Source organism: Brienomyrus brachyistius, chromosome 11 (genome assembly GCF_023856365.1).
Source record: "Brienomyrus brachyistius isolate T26 chromosome 11, BBRACH_0.4, whole genome shotgun sequence".
NCBI classification, from domain to species: domain Eukaryota; kingdom Metazoa; phylum Chordata; class Actinopteri; order Osteoglossiformes; family Mormyridae; genus Brienomyrus; species Brienomyrus brachyistius.
This window is the reverse complement of record NC_064543.1, coordinates 2873761-2896430: the sequence shown is the minus strand read 5'-3', so window position 1 is coordinate 2896430 and position 22670 is coordinate 2873761. Positions and strand designations below refer to the sequence as shown.

General features: G+C 43.3%; 1 protein-coding gene and 2 long non-coding RNA genes across 50 annotated transcripts in view; 2 read left to right on the top strand and 1 right to left on the bottom strand.

The window, feature by feature from the left end:
• LOC125751523 (puff II/9-1 protein-like) overlaps positions 1–20241 on the bottom strand; it is a 38383-nt gene extending 18142 nt beyond the window's left edge. For 2 of the 46 annotated variants that reach the window (XM_049030447.1, XM_049030449.1), the window contains exons 1-3: positions 19395–20188; positions 19188–19328; positions 574–678 (exon numbers count right to left, since the gene is read on the bottom strand). In XM_049030447.1, coding sequence (XP_048886404.1) covers positions 574–678; positions 19188–19328; positions 19395–19973 — 825 coding nt within the window. In that variant the 5' untranslated portion in view covers positions 19974–20188. Of the gene's footprint in view, positions 1–573; positions 1634–9718; positions 11212–19166; positions 19329–19349 lie in introns of those variants that run through there. The other 44 variants (XM_049030413.1, XM_049030416.1, XM_049030417.1 and 41 more) reach the window with 36 other exon arrangements.
• On the top strand, positions 4177–8584 carry LOC125751528 (uncharacterized). 2 transcript variants are annotated; one of them, XR_007400658.1, is made up of 3 exons: positions 4177–7828; positions 7910–8016; positions 8439–8584. It is a non-coding gene; the product is annotated as an uncharacterized LOC125751528 (long non-coding RNA). The 2 variants fall into 2 exon arrangements; XR_007400657.1 differs by having other exon boundaries at positions 4177–8016.
• LOC125751531 (uncharacterized) lies at positions 16888–17854 on the top strand. Of its 2 annotated transcripts, XR_007400664.1 has the most exons (3): positions 16888–17092; positions 17180–17286; positions 17709–17854. It is a non-coding gene; the product is annotated as an uncharacterized LOC125751531 (long non-coding RNA). The 2 variants fall into 2 exon arrangements; XR_007400663.1 differs by having other exon boundaries at positions 16888–17286.
• Positions 20242–22670: the final 2429 nt, after the last annotated feature.

The following is a 22670-nucleotide window of genomic DNA, read 5'->3' as shown; positions in this document are numbered from 1 at the left end:
CGACGTGCTGTATGTTGGTTTCGCTTGTGCTTGTCTAAACTCGGCATTTGCTCTTCTGCTTCTTTCGGGCATGTTTGTACTTGTTAAAATTCCGCCTGCTTTTCTATTAAAATAACGCTAAGGTTCTTTAAAACATTTTGGTGCTTTCTTTTAAAATAGTCCGTGGCGCTTGTGGCTACTCCTAACAATACATGGCTGCGGCCGGACGGGTCCCCGCTGGACGTGTATCTTACATTCATCGCGTTATGTTTTATTCCTTAACGTAATTAAAAATACAACTTAAATACATGTAATGTATTTTCATTCTATTCAAGTTTAAAGGCAACCCTTATCACCAAAACCATATGGCCCCCTATCGGCAACACGTGTAATGGACAGTTGGAATATTCCTGACATTTAACATCTACTCGCATTCAATTGAAAACACCTCTCTCTCCTTAGTTTTTAATGCTTTATTTACAAGTATATACATATGTAAGTAGTACTGATAGTCAATCTTCTATATTCAGTCTCATTAATACTGGCTTTCTAATCTTGCATCATCTCTCTTGCCTTGAACTCCTTCACCATTACCTTGAACTTCTTCACCATTGCCTTGCTCTCCTCCACTATTGCCTTGCTCTCCTCCACCATTGCCTTTCTCTCCTCCACCATTGCCTTGCACTCCTCCACCAATCCCTTGCACTCCTCCTCTATTGCTTTGCACTCCTCCTCCATTGCCTTATACTCCTCCTCCATTGCCTTGCACTCTTCCTCCATTGCCTTGCACTCCTCCACCTTTGCATTGCACTCCTCCACCTTTGCATTGCACTCCTCCACCTTTGCATTGCTCTCCTCCTCCTCCATTGCCTTGCACTCCTCCACCATTGCCTTGCACTCCTCCTCCCAGGCCTTGCACTCCTCCTCCATTGCCTTGCTCTCCTCCTCCATTGCCTTGCACTCCTCCACCATTGCCTTGCACTCCTCCACCATTGCCTTGCTCTCCTCCACCATTGCTTTGCTCTCCACCACCATTGTCTGGCTCTCCACCACCATTGCCTGGCTCTCCACCACCATTGCCTGGCTCTCCACCACCATTGCCAGGCTCTCCGCCACCATTGCCTGGCTCACCTCCTTCATTGCCAATGTCTGGCTATCCTCCTCCTTCGCCAATGTCTGGCTATCCTCCTCCATCGCCAATGTCTGGCTGTCCTCCTCCATCGCCAATGTCTGGCTGTCCTCCTCCATCGCCAATGTCTGGCTGTCCTCCTCCATCGCCAATGTCTGGCTCTCTGCCACCATTGCCTTTTTTCCTTTCCCTTTTTTTGTAAAAAGCTTCTTCAGCCAGCATTTCTTTTTCTTTCCTTCTTTGTCCTTTTTTCTTTCCTCCTTTGCTTCTATAGCTTCTCCAGCGTCCTTTGGTACCACTGGCGGCCTAAAGCAATTGAGAAAAATCCACTTCATGTTGAGATGCGTCTTGTTCGAAATCAGATTGGTTTTGAAGTGGTATTGGTGCCTACAGCAAAATTTATACCTTCAGAATGATGACATCAGCGTTGTTACGGTAACATTGTGTTCTAGAATTCAACTGTAGGTGCCATATTTGGTCAGTGGTTCAATTTTTTTTAATTCTCTGCATTTTTTATACGCTTTATTCAGCTCATATTCTGCAGCATATATTGTATGAATTTCCATATTTACCTTAATTAGTTTACTCGCAGATAATATTCTGTACTTGCAAACAATGCAGAAACCTACCAAATATTGCCGGGCCGTTCCTGTGCTCACAGAGCGTAGTGAGCTTTACTTTACTCATGGGAAGAGGACAGGCTCTCATTTTCTGACCGTGGCCTTGCTGTGCTATATTGTGAAAGGTGCTGAACTTAGTGATGAGACAGTTAATACCCAGATTCTGGAGATCGCCTCCTCAAAGTGAGGCCCAGTGACTTCAAGCTGGGAATCGGGGCTTGCTAAGTTTATGCAATATCACGTGACCGATGACGTCCGATTCATCCTGAGGTGTAAGAGGCTTCGAATCCTGTTGGCTCTTCAAAACTTTTATATAAGTGAGATGATTCTAATTAGCAATGGTAGTGGAGGCCAGTTTAACCAAAGAACCAACCGCCAGGTGATGGGTCACAGCAAGGAGGGGTATGGGGTTGGGTTTCAGTGTTTGGGTACATTTAATGGAGGTGAGATAAAACATTTGGTAAGGTTTAGCAGCGTCTGTAATATCCCTGCATTGTAGGCAGAGCTTTCTGGATAGATTCTGGACACACACACACCCTCGTATTGGACAAATTGATTCAGAAAATGGATGGATGGATGGAATGCAGTGTTTTTCATGTGTTTTCATGAGTGGAAGTGAACTTTTACAGAACTGAGTATTTGAGTAAGTAGGAGAAAAATCCATTTTTCATTAATCTTATTGCCTGTATTTCTGCCCCTTATTTTGAGCTGTTTTAAATGCTGCACTGTTCAGGTGCAAATGGTAGGTCCCTCTGAATCCCATCTTCACTTTACTCCACCTCCTGTTATTCACAGGTATCTGACTCTCGAATCCGGCTGAAATGATCCCAGTCGATTTTCCAATCTCCGCCTGTTCTATTTGGCAGAATGCACAGCCTGGATCCAAACTGCCTTCCTTCCCAGTTGGACTAACAGTTGGCTCCACCTGACACTCTATACCATTTAAACCCCAGCTGATCACAGAGCTTATTGCAGGATGTGCGTTTGTTCCTCTCCATGTGTTGTGGGGCTGCATTGCCTAACTCCTATAGTACGGAGAAGGTCATAAACTTGTGTTCTTATGTTTTAATAATTCTGAAATGGGTACGAAATGAGCAGCAGGACGATATAGAGCTAAAAGGTGCGATTTTTCTAGCACTACGATGTAACCCAAGGAGAAAGGCAGCACTGCCTTGCTGAATGTGATTTCTGTGGCAAAAAGATGGTGATATTGCTGGCAAGCGGTCTTTTTATTAAACTCAAATGTAACTCTGTCAAAGTACAATTTTACCAGGGTCCCTGAATTCGCTTGAGATGCTCTGTTAAATTAACCCCCCAGAAGACAGAATGAAGCTGTAATTCATACAGGTGGCAAAACTAAAATGTCTCTTGGTAATTTCATCAGGGCGGTGATGGAATTACAAATGTGCATGTTTTCGGCGAGTGATGGATGAGGTGATATGAAACATGCAGTTGTCTATAATCGCTGCAGCTTCGGGGAAAAGACTAGCATCCCTTTAAAATTCATTTCATTAGGATAGCAGGCAGAGGTCACTGCAGTTTGGACGTGCCAGGAACAGAGGAATAAAGCCAAGTAGAATGTATGGAACTTCCAGTATTTCTGTAATATGTCACAGAGTACGGCATGACTAAACGCACTGCTGAGAAAATGAGCGTAGAGGATTACAGTAGTATAATGCTAATCCCTACTTTATACACTCCATATACGATACACATTTTATATACATTTATTATGTATACATATTTTATATACAGCTCTGGAAACAAGAGACCGCATGTTAGAAAGGCTCTTGTAGCTTTAAGGAACACTGCTGCGTGCAAAGGACTGTGGGTGAACGCGTGACGAGAGCGCGCGGGAGAGCCTGAAGGAATAGGCAGCACGTCGGCGAGCTGCAGTTTATGTGTAGTTAGTTTAGTTGTTCCTGGCAGTAAATACAGTCACTGGTTTTTATGTATGCGTCACTGACGAATGTAAGTACTAAGTTTATTGATTATAAGTGATAAGTGACGCTGTACTAATTTAGTTTACTTAATTGCGCGGCTAGGTTAACGTGACCTAGCTTGCTTACTGTTACAATTATCGCTGACGAGTGTTCCGTTGTATACCTCGGAAAGATATTTGCGTTTATTTCCCGTCCAATCATTCCCTCTAATACGAATTGCTGCTAATGTAATGTATTGCCGAACTTATCAGTGTTAAGGCGATATGGTACAATTATGCATTATGTTGGTGTATTATGGTAATAACCATTGTAAGCACTGTGGTAATTTGTTTTTCCTGTTTATTTGTTATAGAACCATAAATAAATACAAACTTACTTACCAACCCACTTCGTCTGAGTGTGCATCCAACTGACCTCAAGTAAGATAAGCCAGAGTACAACTAATTGCTCCCCCCTCCTGATTGAGAACGTGTATCTGGTGAAATACGGTCAGCAGCCCCCCCCCCCCCATCCTGAATCGTGACTGATATCCCACAGCGAGTACTACCCTCCTGCAGCAACCCCTTACAGTTTCCCAGGGGAGTGTGGCCCCCCTTTCCCACACCGCATCAAATTTTTCAGTTTCACTCATTTCTCAGTTTATGGGTTATGGGTATGAGCCTGTGTAAAATACACATTTTTTTTTTTGCAAACTCCAGCCTGGCTCTTCCCTGCTTCTCATTGATGAAGGGCTTCTTTCTTGCTTTATGGGTCTTCACCGCTGCTTCTAGGAGCCTGTCCCACCAGTACACTTCACACTTAATGTTTTCCATTCCTTTTGAAGGTCACTTGAGGTCATCCTCCGATTTGTTAGACACTGAGGGATAAGTTGATGGTCATCTCTGGCATTAGAAGGTTGCTTCTGCCCTCTACCTGGCTGGTTTTTGATTTTTCGCAGTGTCTCCTGCTTCTTCCCCCTGTTCTTGTGTACTGCGGTCTTAGAAACTCACGAGCATGGAAGCAGCCTGCCTCACAGTGTAGCCTTCTGCCAGCAGAACCAGGATTAAACCAGAATTTAACAATGCAGATTTTTAAAAAGTATATAGAGTGGTCTCTTAATTTTTTACAGAGCTGTGTATTGTTGCTGTGTATTACAGAGCTTGCGTTCATAGTGGGGTGCCGCAGGGTTCGATTTTAGGACCATTATTGTTCCTAATTTACATAAATGATATGGATACCGATATATACAGTAAAGTGGTGAAATTTGCAGATGACACCAAGGTGGGTGGTGTAGCAGATACTGAATTAGCGGCTCAGCAGCTACAGCGGGATCTTGATTTAATTAATGAGTGGGCCGATACCTGGCAGATGAAATTTAACGTCGATAAATGTAAGGTACTCCATCTAGGGAGCAGAAATATAAAGTACAGGTATTTCATGGGTGTCACTGAAATAAAGGTAGCTGATCATGAGAAAGACCTTGGTGTGTATGTTGATGCTTCCATGTCCCATTCTCGCCAGTGTGGGGAAGCAATAAAAAAGGCCAATAGGATGTTGGGGTATATCTCCAGGTGTGTGGAGTTTAAGTCCAGGGAGGTAATGCTAAGATTATACAATTCCTTGGTGAGACCTCACCTAGAATATTGTGTGCAGGTTTGGTCACCATATCTTAAAAAGGACATTGTGGCCTTAGAAAAGGTGCAGCGTAGGGCCACAAAAATGATTCCTGGTCTTAGAGGAATGTCATACGAGGAACGGTTACTTGAGCTAAATCTGTTCAGTCTCAAGCAAAGGAGACTGAGGGGGGACATGATCCAGGTATATAAGATTCTAGCAGGTTTGGATGCTGTTCAACCAAATAGTTTCTTCAGCATTAGTTTAAATACACGAACTCGTGGCCATAGGTGGAAATTAGCGGGAGAACATTTCAAGCTGGATTTAAGGAAGCACTTCTTTACACAGCGTGTAGTCAGAGTATGGAATAGCCTTCCTGATAATGTAGTGCAAGCTGAATCCTTGGGTTCCTTTAAATCAGAGCTGGATGAGATTTTAACGACTCTGAGCTATTAGTTTAGTTCTCCCCAAGCGAGCTTGATGGGCCGAATAGCCTCCTCTCGTTTGTATAGTTCTTATGTTCTTATGTTTATATGTATCTATTTTATGTTTTGGCTGCATGTTTGAACCTGAGACCAGTTTTCAAATGGAGTCTGTTTCAGAATACTACATTCACACCCCCAAAACCTTCATATCCCAAATACTGCATCATGAAAGGTGAAAATTGGTAGGTTTATGCTGGTGAAATAATGAAAATAGATGCTGCTGCTTTTAAATCATTCACAAGGTTGTTTATTGAGATGGTTTATTGAAAGGCATCTAACAATTTCAAACACATATGGAGATATAATAGACATTCGCCTCAGAATTATATTTTATGTAATTTTATCTTTAAAGTGACCTTATTAAATTTGTTTCCCGAAGTAATAATTTCATCCCACACCCTGAGTGCTTTTGCACGCTGGTTATATGTGCTGTTAGTGTGCTAACAGCATTTTCTACCCAGGGAGTCTGATCGAAACCCAAAATCAAGCTGCTGCTGTGAGCTCCTGCTGAGCACCCTGCTCGGAGGCATGTACACTCGACGGACGCTACGGAGTGTTCCAGTGACCGCCCACTAGTACATATCTGCTAGACTCGACACTCGCCGTACCGTACACCAGACAAAGCATAACACAGTGAGGTGAACAGTGATTTCTATCATCTATATTCTTGTCCTCAGTAGGCGTTATGATGCTGACGTGTCACTGAACGTGTCAGCCAATGTAGTCCATATCTGGTTTGATATCTTACTCCTGGGGATACCTGCATTTCTAGGGACACATTGAACTGCTTATAGACTTTTCCCAGTTTAGACCGTAAACCCGAACTGGACTGTGCATGAGCAGATAAGTATCATTTCCGCTCACTACTGCTTCACGGCAGCTGGGCGATTTCACAAATTGATTAATTGCAGTTTTTTTTTCTTAACAAAGGTTGTACTTAGCACTTATTTGAATTATTGTGTATATATGTGTTTTTAGGGGGCGGCATGGTGGTGCAGTGGTTAGCACTGTTGCCTCACACCTCTGGGACCTGGGTTCGGGTCTCCACCTGGGTCACATGCGTGCAGAGTTTGCATGTTCTCCCCATGTCGTCGTGGGGTTTCCTCTGGGGACTCTGGTTTCCCCCCACAGTCCAAAAACATGCTGAGGCTAATTGGAGTTACTAATTTGCCCATAGGTGTGCATGTGAGAGTGTGTGAGTGTGCCCTGTGATGGGCTGACCCCCCATCCTGGGTTGTTCCCTGCCTCGTGTCTATTGCTTCCGGGATAGGCTCCGGACCCCCCGTGACCCAGTAGGATAAGCGGTTTGGAGGATGGATGGATATGTGTTTTTAAATTACAAAGATTATTTTATTTAAAGCCTCATGCCCATTGCTTCTGGGATAGGCTCCGGACCCCCCGCCACCCAGTAGGATAAGCGGTTTGGAAAATAAATGGATGGATGGATGGATTTTATTTAAAAATAGTATTTAGCACGATTTGGCTTATTACAGTTTAATAATATTTTGTAATTATGACATGTTATAATTGTATTTTTAAATAATTTGTACTTAAAAGTCTGTGGTACATTGGGCGGAGCTTAAATTTGGACGTTATTGTTATTATGAATTATGACGTCATAAGAGGGATGGGGAACGTATCCCTTATTCTCATTGGTCGAGTGTTTTCTCCATATACCTTACATTGCCGATAGGGGGCCATATGGTTTGGGTGATAAGGGTTGCTGTTAAACTTTAATAGAATAAAAATACATTACATGTATTTATTTGTGTTATTTTTAATTGCGTTTTTATGGAATAATAAAACATATGGCAGGATGAATGCAAGCTAGCGCATACACATCCAGCGGGGCCCGTCCGGCCACAGGCACGGGCTGTTAGGAGTAGGCACAAGCGCCACGGCGTATTTTAAAAGAATGTGGGGATCTGAACAGGCTGGTAGGAGTAGTTGCACGGCACTGGTAATTACACTATATTGGCAACCACTTGAGCCAGGTCATATGACCTACCAGGAAGTTATAAAAGGCTGCCAAGATGGAATCTCATTCTCTTGCTGCTGTGTTTTACAACTGGACATGGGGTGGGTTCTTCTTCCCTGTGGGTAAGGAAAGGAGGAGAGGGTTTGTTTGAGAACTTGAATGTTTAATTTTAATTTTACCAGGGTGACTGCTAGCAGCATGTAACTCTTCATGGAGGATGCGAGGTTTGGAATTTTATCATTTGACGTGATCCCCTACGAGCTGCTGGGCTACAGACACTGAGGCTCTGGTAACTTGGGTTATACTGTGGGATTTAAAAGGTTCTATGTTTCTTTGTTGATTGTTTCTTTGTACCAGTAGCATTGGAACGCTTCCTCTTGGTGTTGCTGTGCTGCGAGGGCATTAAGCATTCCTGCAAAGGACCAGACTAGCCACTGTTTTAGGTTTACTTGATAGGCTTGTAAGTTGCAAGTGTAATTTTAGTATTGTATTTTGGGCGGTGGACATCGGACATCATCCACTACTGGCTTCCTCATCTTGCATCATCTACCCTCCCCTTATGTTTGTACATGGGATCTTTCTGTACAAGGCCGGATCCGCACAGGCTTTTGCTCTGCTGTTGGGGTGCCACACTGAGCGGACACTGTACTGTTGTGTGTAGTGTTTGTCGTGTTGCATGATGTGTGGTTTTGCTCTTTTCTTTGTCACCAGGGGCCTCCTGAGCTGAGAGCTGCGCGTGCCGATCTGACCTTACTATCTGGAGGATAGTCAGCTGCCCCCAACCCTGCCAGCAGCCTGTTTTATTTGACTAATTGATTTTACATATTTGTAATAAAGTGGATTGGGTTTTATTTTCATATGCCTTTGTTATTGTCCCTTTGCGGGGAGGGTTCGAACTTAGCCACGTTACAGAAGGAACATTAGGGGTTCCTCCTGCCCTTACCAGGAGGTGGCGTAGTCAGAGCAGTGTGGGTATTCTGTGCTTTGGGCACCACAAGAAAGCATCGAAATGTTTTAAAGAGAAACTTTAGCGTTATTTTAAAAAGTCAAGGAATAACCCTGTTAATTCTCGTTTAAATAAATTAATGCGAGAGAGTCGGCTCTTCAAAGAAAATACTGTGTGGCTCTACGCGCATGCGCGGCATGAGAGCGAGCCAGAGAGGAGAGCGCATTCGCTAATTTAATCAAGAATTAACCGCGTTATTCCTTGATTCTTGTTGAAATGCTTAGAGCGTTTTAATTTATTCACATTAGCATAAAAGTGCTTCATTATTTAATCCCCTACAACCATAACGTTTATTTGAAATAACAGGCGCTCCGCTGGTGTCGCCATTTTGAAAGGGGCTGGCCACTTCGGTCTATTTCGACCGCTTTTTTCAAACAGACCTGCCGATTATACCCGAGCTCTGGGACTCATTTCGCCTTTTGGCCTATTTCTTCTAAAAATTTGCTGTTTAAAGGCTTTCTTCAACCTAACACTGGTAAATACCGCTAAAGTTTTTCTTCTAATTCTTTAAGCATGTTGATTAAATTAAAAAAGTGCTTCTTTTAAAACGACGTGCTGTATGTTGGTTTCGCTTGTGCTTGTCTAAACTCGGCATTTGCTCTTCTGCTTCTTTCGGGCATGTTTGTACTTGTTAAAATTCCGCCTGCTTTTCTATTAAAATAACGCTAAGGTTCTTTAAAACATTTTGGTGCTTTCTTTTAAAATAGTCCGTGGCGCTTGTGGCTACTCCTAACAATACATGGCTGCGGCCGGACGGGTCCCCGCTGGACGTGTATCTTACATTCATCGCGTTATGTTTTATTCCTTAACGTAATTAAAAATACAACTGAAATACATGTAATGTATTTTCATTCTATTCAAGTTTAAAGGCAACCCTTATCACCAAAACCATATGGCCCCCTATCGGCAACACGTGTAATAGACAGTTGGAATATTCCTGACATTTAACATCTACTCGCATTCAATTGAAAACACCTCTCTCTCCTTAGTTTTTAATGCTTTATTTACAAGTATATACATATGTAAGTAGTACTGATAGTCAATCTTCTATATTCAGTCTCATTAATACTGGCTTTCTAATCTTGCATCATCTCTCTTGCCTTGAACTCCTTCACCATTGCCTTGAACTTCTTTACCATTGCCTTGCTCTCCTCCACTATTGCCTTGCTCTCCTCCACCATTGCCTTTCTCTCCTCCACCATTGCCTTGCACTCCTCCACCAATCCCTTGCACTCCTCCTCCATTGCTTTGCACTCCTCCTCCATTGCCTTATACTCCTCCTCCATTGCCTTGCACTCTTCCTCCATTGCCTTGCACTCCTCCACCTTTGCATTGCACTCCTCCACCTTTGCATTGCACTCCTCCACCATTGCCTTGCTCTCCTCCTCCTCCATTGCCTTGCACTCCTCCACCATTGCCTTGCACTCCTCCTCCCAGGCCTTGCACTCCTCCTCCATTGCCTTGCTCTCCTCCTCCATTGCCTTGCACTCCTCCACCATTGCCTTGCTCTCCTCCACCATTCCCTTGCTCTCCTCCACCATTGCTTTGCTCTCCACCACCATTGTCTGGCTCTCCACCACCATTGCCTGGCTCTCCACCACCATTGCCTGGCTCTCCACCACCATTACCAGGCTCTCCACCACCATTGCCTGGCTCGCCTCCTTCATTGCCAATGTCTGGCTATCCTCCATCGCCAATGTCTGGCTATCCTCCTCCATCGCCAATGTCTGGCTGTCCTCCTCCATCGCCAATGTCTGGCTGTCCTCCTCCATCGCCAATGTCTGGCTGTCCTCCTCCATCGCCAATGTCTGGCTCTCCGCCACCATTGCCTTTTTTCCTTTCCCTTTTTTTGTAAAAAGCTTCTTCAGCCAGCATTTCTTTTTCTTTCCTTCTTTGTCCTTTTTTCTTTCCTCCTTTGCTTCTATAGCTTCTCCAGCGTGCTTTGGTACCACTGGCGGCCTAAAGCAATTGAGAAAAATCCACTTCATGTTGAGATGCGTCTTGTTCGAAATCAGATTGGTTTTGAAGTGGTATTGGTGCCTACAGCAAAATTTATACCTTCAGAATGATGACATCAGCGTTGTTACGGTAACATTGTGTTCTAGAATTCAACTGTAGGTGCCATATTTGGTCAGTGGTTCAATTTTTTTTAATTCTCTGCATTTTTTATACGCTTTATTCAGCTCATATTCTGCAGCATATATTGTATGAATTTCCATATTTACCTTAATTAGTTTACTCGCAGATAATATTCTGTACTTGCAAACAATGCAGAAACCTACCAAATATTGCCGGGCCGTTCCTGTGCTCACAGAGCGTAGTGAGCTTTACTTTACTCAGGAGGAGGACAGGCTCACATTTTCTGACCGTGGCCTTGCTGTGCTATATTGTGAAAGGTGCTGAACTTAGTGATGAGACAGTTAATACCCAGATTCTGGAGATCGCCTCCTCAAAGTGAGGCCCAGTGACTTCAAGCTGGGAATCGGGGCTTGCTAAGTTTATGCAATATCACGTGACCGATGACGTCCGATTCATCCTGAGGTGTAAGAGGCTTCGAATCCTGTTGGCTCTTCAAAACTTTTATATAAGTGAGATGATTCTAATTAGCAATGGTAGTGGAGGCCAGTTTAACCAAAGAACCAACCGCCAGGTGATGGGTCACAGCAAGGAGGGGTATGGGGTTGGGTTTCAGTGTTTGGGTACATTTAATGGAGGTGAGATAAAACATTTGGTAAGGTTTAGCAGCGTCTGTAATATCCCTGCATTGTAGGCAGAGCTTTCTGGATAGATTCTGGACACACACACACCCTCGTATTGGACAAATTGATTCAGAAAATGGATGGATGGATGGAATGCAGTGTTTTTCATGTGTTTTCATGAGTGGAAGTGAACTTTTACAGAACTGAGTATTTGAGTAAGTAGGAGAAAAATCCATTTTTCATTAATCTTATTGCCTGTATTTCTGCCCCTTATTTTGAGCTGTTTTAAATGCTGCACTGTTCAGGTGCAAATGGTAGGTCCCTCTGAATCCCATCTTCACTTTACTCCACCTCCTGTTATTCACAGGTATCTGACTCTCGAATCCGGCTGAAATGATCCCAGTCGATTTTCCAATCTCCGCCTGTTCTATTTGGCAGAATGCACAGCCTGGATCCAAACTGCCTTCCTTCCCAGTTGGACTAACAGTTGGCTCCACCTGACACTCTATACCATTTAAACCCCAGCTGATCACAGAGCTTATTGCAGGATGTGCGTTTGTTCCTCTCCATGTGTTGTGGGGCTGCATTGCCTAACTCCTATAGTACGGAGAAGGTCATAAACTTGTGTTCTTATGTTTTAATAATTCTGAAATGGGTACGAAATGAGCAGCAGGACGATATAGAGCTAAAAGGTGCGATTTTTCTAGCACTACGATGTAACCCAAGGAGAAAGGCAGCACTGCCTTGCTGAATGTGATTTCTGTGGCAAAAAGATGGTGATATTGCTGGCAAGCGGTCTTTTTATTAAACTCAAATGTAACTCTGTCAAAGTACAATTTTACCAGGGTCCCTGAATTCGCTTGAGATGCTCTGTTAAATGAACCCCCCAGAAGACAGAATGAAGCTGTAATTCATACAGGTGGCAAAACTAAAATGTCTCTTGGTAATTTCATCAGGGCGGTGATGGAATTACAAATGTGCATGTTTTCGGCGAGTGATGGATGAGGTGATATGAAACATGCAGTTGTCTATAATCGCTGCAGCTTCGGGGAAAAGACTAGCATCCCTTTAAAATTCATTTCATTAGGATAGCAGGCAGAGGTCACTGCAGTTTGGACGTGCCAGGAACAGAGGAATAAAGCCAAGTAGAATGTATGGAACTTCCAGTATTTCTGTAATATGTCACAGAGTACGGCATGACTAAACGCACTGCTGAGAAAATGAGCGTAGAGGATTACAGTAGTATAATGCTAATCCCTACTTTATACACTCCATATACGATACACATTTTATATACATTTATTATGTATACATATTTTATATACAGCTCTGGAAACAAGAGACCGCATGTTAGAAAGGCTCTTGTAGCCTTAAGGAACACTGCTGCGTGCAAAGGACTGGGTGAACGCATGACGAGAGCGCGCTGGAGAGCCTGAAGGAATAGGCAGCACGTCGGCGAGCTGCAGTTTATGTGTAGTTAGTTTAGTTGTTCCTGGCAGTAAATACAGTCACTGGTTTTTATGTATGCGTCACTGACGAATGTAAGTACTAAGTTTATTGATTATAAGTGATAAGTGACGCTGTACTAATTTAGTTTACTTAATTGCGCGGCTAGGTTAACGTGACCTAGCTTGCTTACTGTTACAATTATCGCTGACGAGTGTTCCGTTGTATACCTCGGAAAGATATTTGCGTTTATTTCCCGTCCAATCATTCCCTCTAATACGAATTGCTGCTAATGTAATGTATTGCCGAACTTATCAGTGTTAAGGCGATATGGTACAATTATGCATTATGTTGGTGTATTATGGTAATAACCATTGTAAGCACTGTGGTAATTTGTTTTTCCTGTTTATTTGTTATAGAACCATAAATAAATACAAACTTACTTACCAACCCACTTCGTCTGAGTGTGCATCCAACTGACCTCAAGTAAGATAAGCCAGAGTACAACTAATTGCTCCCCCCTCCTGATTGAGAACGTGTATCTGGTGAAATACGGTCAGCAGCCCCCCCCCATCCTGAATCGTGACTGATATCCCACAGCGAGTACTACCCTCCTGCAGCAACCCCTTACAGTTTCCCAGGGGAGTGTGGCCCCCCTTTCCCACACCGCATCAAATTTTTCAGTTTCACTCATTTCTCAGTTTATGGGTTATGGGTATGAGCCTGTGTAAAATACACATTTTTTTTTTTTGCAAACTCCAGCCTGGCTCTTCCCTGCTTCTCATTGATGAAGGGCTTCTTTCTTGCTTTATGGGTCTTCACCGCTGCTTCTAGGAGCCTGTCCCACCAGTACACTTCACACTTAATGTTTTCCATTCCTTTTGAAGGTCACTTGAGGTCATCCTCCGATTTGTTAGACACTGAGGGATAAGTTGATGGTCATCTCTGGCATTAGAAGGTTGCTTCTGCCCTCTACCTGGCTGGTTTTTGATTTTTCGCAGTGTCTCCTGCTTCTTCCCCCTGTTCTTGTGTACTGCGGTCTTAGAAACTCACGAGCATGGAAGCAGCCTGCCTCACAGTGTAGCCTTCTGCCAGCAGAACCAGAATTTAACAATGCAGATTTTTAAAAAGTATATAGAGTGGTCTCTTAATTTTTTACAGAGCTGTGTATTGTTGCTGTGTATTACAGAGCTTGCGTTCATAGTGGGGTGCCGCAGGGTTCGATTTTAGGACCATTATTGTTCCTAATTTACATAAATGATATGGATACCGATATATACAGTAAAGTGGTGAAATTTGCAGATGACACCAAGGTGGGTGGTGTAGCTGATACTGAATTAGCGGCTCAGCAGCTACAGCGGGATCTTGATTTAATTAATGAGTGGGCCGATACCTGGCAGATGAAATTTAACGTCGATAAATGTAAGGTACTCCATCTAGGGAGCAGAAATATAAAGTACAGGTATTTCATGGGTGTCACTGAAATAAAGGTAGCTGATCATGAGAAAGACCTTGGTGTGTATGTTGATGCTTCCATGTCCCATTCTCGCCAGTGTGGGGAAGCAATAAAAAAGGCCAATAGGATGTTGGGGTATATCTCCAGGTGTGTGGAGTTTAAGTCCAGGGAGGTAATGCTAAGATTATACAATTCCTTGGTGAGACCTCACCTAGAATATTGTGTGCAGGTTTGGTCACCATATCTTAAAAAGGACATTGTGGCCTTAGAAAAGGTGCAGCGTAGGGCCACAAAAATGATTCCTGGTCTTAGAGGAATGTCATACGAGGAACGGTTACTTGAGCTAAATCTGTTCAGTCTCAAGCAAAGGAGACTGAGGGGGGACATGATCCAGGTATATAAGATTCTAGCAGGTTTGGATGCTGTTCAACCAAATAGTTTCTTCAGCATTAGTTTAAATACACGAACTCGTGGCCATAGGTGGAAATTAGCGGGAGAACATTTCAAGCTGGATTTAAGGAAGCACTTCTTTACACAGCGTGTAGTCAGAGTATGGAATAGCCTTCCTGATAATGTAGTGCAAGCTGAATCCTTGGGTTCCTTTAAATCAGAGCTGGATGAGATTTTAACGACTCTGAGCTATTAGTTTAGTTCTCCCCAAGCGAGCTTGATGGGCCGAATAGCCTCCTCTCGTTTGTATAGTTCTTATGTTCTTATGTTTATATGTATCTATTTTATGTTTTGGCTGCATGTTTGAACCTGAGACCAGTTTTCAAATGGAGTCTGTTTCAGAATACTACATTCACACCCCCAAAACCTTCATATCCCAAATACTGCATCATGAAAGGTGAAAATTGGTAGGTTTATGCTGGTGAAATAATGAAAATAGATGCTGCTGCTTTTAAATCATTCACAAGGTTGTTTATTGAAATGGTTTATTGAAAGGCATCTAACAATTTCAAACACATATGGAGATATAATAGACATTCGCCTCAGAATTATATTTTATGTAATTTTATCTTTAAAGTGACCTTATTAAATTTGTTTCCCGAAGTAATAATTTCATCCCACACCCTGAGTGCTTTTGCACGCTGGTTATATGTGCTGTTAGTGTGCTAACAGCATTTTCTACCCAGGGAGTCTGATCGAAACCCAAAATCAAGCTGCTGCTGTGAGCTCCTGCTGAGCACCCTGCTCGGAGGCATGTACACTCGACGGACGCTACGGAGTGTTCCAGTGACCGCCCACTAGTACATATCTGCTAGACTCGACACTCGCCGTACCGTACACCAGACAAAGCATAACACAGTGAGGTGAACAGTGATTTCTATCATCTATATTCTTGTCCTCAGTAGGCGTTATGATGCTGACGTGTCACTGAACGTGTCAGCCAATGTAGTCCATATCTGGTTTGATATCTTACTCCTGGGGATACCTGCATTTCTAGGGACACATTGAACTGCTTATAGACTTTTCCCAGTTTAGACCGTAAACCCGAACTGGACTGTGCATGAGCAGATAAGTATCATTTCCGCTCACTACTGCTTCACGGCAGCTGGGCGATTTCACAAATTGATTAATTGCAGTTTTTTTTTCTTAACAAAGGTTGTACTTAGCACTTATTTGAATTATTGTGTATATATGTGTTTTTAGGGGGCGGCATGGTGGTGCAGTGGTTAGCACTGTTGCCTCACACCTCTGGGACCTGGGTTCGGGTCTCCACCTGGGTCACATGCGTGCAGAGTTTGCATGTTCTCCCCATGTCGTCGTGGGGTTTCCTCTGGGGACTCTGGTTTCCCCCCCACAGTCCAAAAACATGCTGAGGCTAATTGGAGTTACTAATTTGCCCATAGGTGTGCATGTGAGAGTGTGTGAGTGTGCCCTGTGATGGGCTGGCCCCCATCCTGGGTTGTTCCCTGCCTCGTGTCTATTGCTTCCGGGATAGGCTCCGGACCCCCCGTGACCCAGTAGGATAAGCGGTTTGGAGGATGGATGGATAGATATGTGTTTTTAAATTACAAAGATTATTTTATTTAAAGCCTCGTGCCCATTGCTTCTGGGATAGGCTCCGGACCCCCCGCCACCCAGTAGGATAAGCGGTTTGGAAAATAAATGGATGGATGGATGGATTTTATTTAAAAATAGTATTTAGCACGATTTGGCTTATTACAGTTTAATAATATTTTGTAATTATGACATGTTATAATTGTATTTTTAAATAATTTGTACTTAAAAGTCTGTGGTACATTGGGCGGAGCTTAAATTTGGACGTTATTGTTATTATGAATTATGACGTCATAAGAGGGATGGGGAACGTATCCCTTATTCTCATTGGTCGAGTGTTTTCTCCATATACCTTACATTGCCGATAGGGGGCCATATGGTTTGGGTGATAAGGGTTGCTGTTAAACTTTAATAGAATAAAAATACATTACATGTATTTATTTGTGTTATTTTTAATTGCGTTTTTATGGAATAATAAAACATATGGCAGGATGAATGCAAGCTAGCGCATACACATCCAGCAGGGCCCGTCCGGCCACAGGCACGGGCTGTTAGGAGTAGGCACAAGCGCCACGGCGTATTTTAAAAGAATGTGGGGATCTGAACAGGCTGGTAGGAGTAGTTGCACGGCACTGGTAATTACACTATATTGGCAACCACTTGAGCCAGGTCATATGACCTACCAGGAAGTTATAAAAGGCTGCCAAGATGGAATCTCATTCTCTTGCTGCTGTGTTTTACAACTGGACATGGGGTGGGTTCTTCTTCCCTGTGGGTAAGGAAAGGAGGAGAGGGTTTGTTTGAGAACTTGAATGTTTAATTTTAATTTTAATTTTACCAGGGTGACTGCTAGCAGCATGTAACTCTTCATGGAGGATGCGAGGTTTGGAATTTTATCATTTGACGTGATCCCCTACGAGCTGCTGGGCTACAGACACTGAGGCTCTGGTAACTTGGGTTATACTGTGGGATTTAAAAGGTTCTATGTTTCTTTGTTGATTGTTTCTTTGTACCTGTAGCATTGGAACGCTTCCTCTTGGTGTTGCTGTGCTGCGAGGGCATTAAGCATTCCTGCAAAGGACCAGACTAGCCACTGTTTTAGGTTTACTTGATAGGCTTGTAAGTTGCAAGTGTAATTTTAGTATTGTATTTTGGGCGGTGGACATCGGACATCATCCACTACTGGCTTCCTCATCTTGCATCATCTACCCTCCCCTTATGTTTGTACATGGGATCTTTCTGTACAAGGCCGGATCCGCACAGGCTTTTGCTCTGCTGTTGGGGTGCCACACTGAGCGGACACTGTACTGTTGTGTGTAGTGTTTGTCGTGTTGCATGATGTGTGGTTTTGCTCTTTTCTTTGTCACCAGGGGCCTCCTGAGCTGAGAGCTGCGCGTGCCGATCTGACCTTACTATCTGGAGGATAGTCAGCTGCCCCCAACCCTGCCAGCAGCCTGTTTTATTTGACTAATTGATTTTACATATTTGTAATAAAGTGGATTGGGTTTTATTTTCATATGCCTTTGTTATTGTCCCTTTGCGGGGAGGGTTCGAACTTAGCCACGTTACAGATGGAACATTAGGGGTTCCTCCTGCCCTTACCAGGAGGTGGCGTAGTCAGAGCAGTGTGGGTATTCTGTGCTTTGGGCACCACAAGAAAGCATCGAAATGTTTTAAAGAGAAACTTTAGCGTTATTTTAAAAAGTCAAGGAATAACCCTGTTAATTCTCGTTTAAATAAATTAATGCGAGAGAGTCGGCTCTTCAAAGAAAATACTGTGTGGCTCTACGCGCATGCGCTGCATGAGAGCGAGCCAGAGAGGAGAGCGCATTCGCTAATTTAATCAAGAATTAACCGCGTTATTCCTTGATTCTTGTTGAAATGCTTAGAGCGTTTTAATTTATTCACATTAGCATAAAAGTGCTTCATTATTTAATCCCCTACAACCATAACGTTTATTTGAAATAACAGGCGCTCCGCTGGTGTCGCCCACTTCGGTCTATTTCGACCGCTTTTTTCAAACAGACCTGCCGATTATACCCGAGCTCTGGGACTCATTTCGCCTTTTGGCCGATTTCTTCTAAAAATTTGCTGTTTAAAGGCTTTCTTCAACCTAACACTGGTAAATACCGCTAAAGTTTTTCTTCTAATTTAAGCATGTTGATTAAATTAAAAAAGTGCTTCTTTTAAAACGACGTGCTGTATGTTGGTTTCGCTTGTGCTTGTCTAAACTCGGCATTTGCTCTTCTGCTTCTTTCGGGCATGTTTGTACTTGTTAAAATTCCGCCTGCTTTTCTATTAAAATAACGCTAAGGTTCTTTAAAACATTTTGGTGCTTTCTTTTAAAATAGTCCGTGGCGCTTGTGGCTACTCCTAACAATACATGGCTGCGGCCGGACGGGTCCCCGCTGGACGTGTATCTTACATTCATCGCGTTATGTTTTATTCCTTAACGTAATTAAAAATACAACTTAAATACATGTAATGTATTTTCATTCTATTCAAGTTTAAAGGCAACCCTTATCACCAAAACCATATGGCCCCCTATCGGCAACACGTGTAATGGACAGTTGGAATATTCCTGACATTTAACATCTACTCGCATTCAATTGAAAACACCTCTCTCTCCTTAGTTTTTAATGCTTTATTTACAAGTATATACATATGTAAGTAGTACTGATAGTCAATCTTCTATATTCAGTCTCATTAATACTGGCTTTCTAATCTTGCATCATCTCTCTTGCCTTGAACTCCTTCACCATTGCCTTGAACTTCTTCACCATTGCCTTGCTCTCCTCCACTATTGCCTTGCTCTCCTCCACCATTACCTTTCTCTCCTCCACCATTGCCTTGCACTCCTCCACCAATCCCTTGCACTCCTCCTCTATTGCTTTGCACTCCTCCTCCATTGCCTTATACTCCTCCTCCATTGCCTTGCACTCTTCCTCCATTGCCTTGCACTCCTCCACCTTTGCATTGCACTCCTCCACCTTTGCATTGCACTCCTCCACCTTTGCATTGCTCTCCTCCTCCTCCATTGCCTTGCACTCCTCCACCATTGCCTTGCACTCCTCCTCCCAGGCCTTGCACTCCTCCTCCATTGCCTTGCTCTCCTCCTCCATTGCCTTGCACTCCTCCACCATTGCCTTGCACTCCTCCACCATTGCCTTGCTCTCCTCCACCATTGCTTTGCTCTCCACCACCATTGTCTGGCTCTCCACCACCATTGCCTGGCTCTCCACCACCATTGCCTGGCTCTCCACCACCATTGCCAGGCTCTCCGCCACCATTGCCTGGCTCACCTCCTTCATTGCCAATGTCTGGCTATCCTCCTCCTTCGCCAATGTCTGGCTATCCTCCTCCATCGCCAATGTCTGGCTGTCCTCCTCCATCGCCAATGTCTGGCTGTCCTCCTCCATCGCCAATGTCTGGCTGTCCTCCTCCATCGCCAATGTCTGGCTCTCTGCCACCATTGCCTTTTTTCCTTTCCCTTTTTTTGTAAAAAGCTTCTTCAGCCAGCATTTCTTTTTCTTTCCTTCTTTGTCCTTTTTTCTTTCCTCCTTTGCTTCTATAGCTTCTCCAGCGTCCTTTGGTACCACTGGCGGCCTAAAGCAATTGAGAAAAATCCACTTCATGTTGAGATGCGTCTTGTTCGAAATCAGATTGGTTTTGAAGTGGTATTGGTGCCTACAGCAAAATTTATACCTTCAGAATGATGACATCAGCGTTGTTACGGTAACATTGTGTTCTAGAATTCAACTGTAGGTGCCATATTTGGTCAGTGGTTCAATTTTTTTTAATTCTCTGCATTTTTTATACGCTTTATTCAGCTCATATTCTGCAGCATATATTGTATGAATTTCCATATTTACCTTAATTAGTTTACTCGCAGATAATATTCTGTACTTGCAAACAATGCAGAAACCTACCAAATATTGCCGGGCCGTTCCTGTGCTCACAGAGCGTAGTGAGCTTTACTTTACTCATGGGAAGAGGACAGGCTCTCATTTTCTGACCGTGGCCTTGCTGTGCTATATTGTGAAAGGTGCTGAACTTAGTGATGAGACAGTTAATACCCAGATTCTGGAGATCGCCTCCTCAAAGTGAGGCCCAGTGACTTCAAGCTGGGAATCGGGGCTTGCTAAGTTTATGCAATATCACGTGACCGATGACGTCCGATTCATCCTGAGGTGTAAGAGGCTTCGAATCCTGTTGGCTCTTCAAAACTTTTATATAAGTGAGATGATTCTAATTAGCAATGGTAGTGGAGGCCAGTTTAACCAAAGAACCAACCGCCAGGTGATGGGTCACAGCAAGGAGGGGTATGGGGTTGGGTTTCAGTGTTTGGGTACATTTAATGGAGGTGAGATAAAACATTTGGTAAGGTTTAGCAGCGTCTGTAATATCCCTGCATTGTAGGCAGAGCTTTCTGGATAGATTCTGGACACACACACACCCTCGTATTGGACAAATTGATTCAGAAAATGGATGGATGGATGGAATGCAGTGTTTTTCATGTGTTTTCATGAGTGGAAGTGAACTTTTACAGAACTGAGTATTTGAGTAAGTAGGAGAAAAATCCATTTTTCATTAATCTTATTGCCTGTATTTCTGCCCCTTATTTTGAGCTGTTTTAAATGCTGCACTGTTCAGGTGCAAATGGTAGGTCCCTCTGAATCCCATCTTCACTTTACTCCACCTCCTGTTATTCACAGGTATCTGACTCTCGAATCCGGCTGAAATGATCCCAGTCGATTTTCCAATCTCCGCCTGTTCTATTTGGCAGAATGCACAGCCTGGATCCAAACTGCCTTCCTTCCCAGTTGGACTAACAGTTGGCTCCACCTGACACTCTATACCATTTAAACCCCAGCTGATCACAGAGCTTATTGCAGGATGTGCGTTTGTTCCTCTCCATGTGTTGTGGGGCTGCATTGCCTAACTCCTATAGTACGGAGAAGGTCATAAACTTGTGTTCTTATGTTTTAATAATTCTGAAATGGGTACGAAATGAGCAGCAGGACGATATAGAGCTAAAAGGTGCGATTTTTCTAGCACTACGATGTAACCCAAGGAGAAAGGCAGCACTGCCTTGCTGAATGTGATTTCTGTGGCAAAAAGATGGTGATATTGCTGGCAAGCGGTCTTTTTATTAAACTCAAATGTAACTCTGTCAAAGTACAATTTTACCAGGGTCCCTGAATTCGCTTGAGATGCTCTGTTAAATGAACCCCCCAGAAGACAGAATGAAGCTGTAATTCATACAGGTGGCAAAACTAAAATGTCTCTTGGTAATTTCATCAGGGCGGTGATGGAATTACAAATGTGCATGTTTTCGGCGAGTGATGGATGAGGTGATATGAAACATGCAGTTGTCTATAATCGCTGCAGCTTCGGGGAAAAGACTAGCATCCCTTTAAAATTCATTTCATTAGGATAGCAGGCAGAGGTCACTGCAGTTTGGACGTGCCAGGAACAGAGGAATAAAGCCAAGTAGAATGTATGGAACTTCCAGTATTTCTGTAATATGTCACAGAGTACGGCATGACTAAACGCACTGCTGAGAAAATGAGCGTAGAGGATTACAGTAGTATAATGCTAATCCCTACTTTATACACTCCATATACGATACACATTTTATATACATTTATTATGTATACATATTTTATATACAGCTCTGGAAACAAGAGACCGCATGTTAGAAAGGCTCTTGTAGCTTTAAGGAACACTGCTGCGTGCAAAGGACTGTGGGTGAACGCGTGACGAGAGCGCGCGGGAGAGCCTGAAGGAGTAGGCAGCACGTCGGCGAGCTGCAGTTTATGTGTAGTTAGTTTAGTTGTTCCTGGCAGTAAATACAGTCACTGGTTTTTATGTATGCGTCACTGACGAATGTAAGTACTAAGTTTATTGATTATAAGTGATAAGTGACGCTGTACTAATTTAGTTTACTTAATTGCGCGGCTAGGTTAACGTGACCTAGCTTGCTTACTGTTACAATTATCGCTGACGAGTGTTCCGTTGTATACCTCGGAAAGATATTTGCGTTTATTTCCCGTCCAATCATTCCCTCTAATACGAATTGCTGCTAATGTAATGTATTGCCGAACTTATCAGTGTTAAGGCGATATGGTACAATTATGCATTATGTTGGTGTATTATGGTAATAACCATTGTAAGCACTGTGGTAATTTGTTTTTCCTGTTTATTTGTTATAGAACCATAAATAAATACAAACTTACTTACCAACCCACTTCGTCTGAGTGTGCATCCAACTGACCTCAAGTAAGATAAGCCAGAGTACAACTAATTGCTCCCCCCTCCTGATTGAGAAC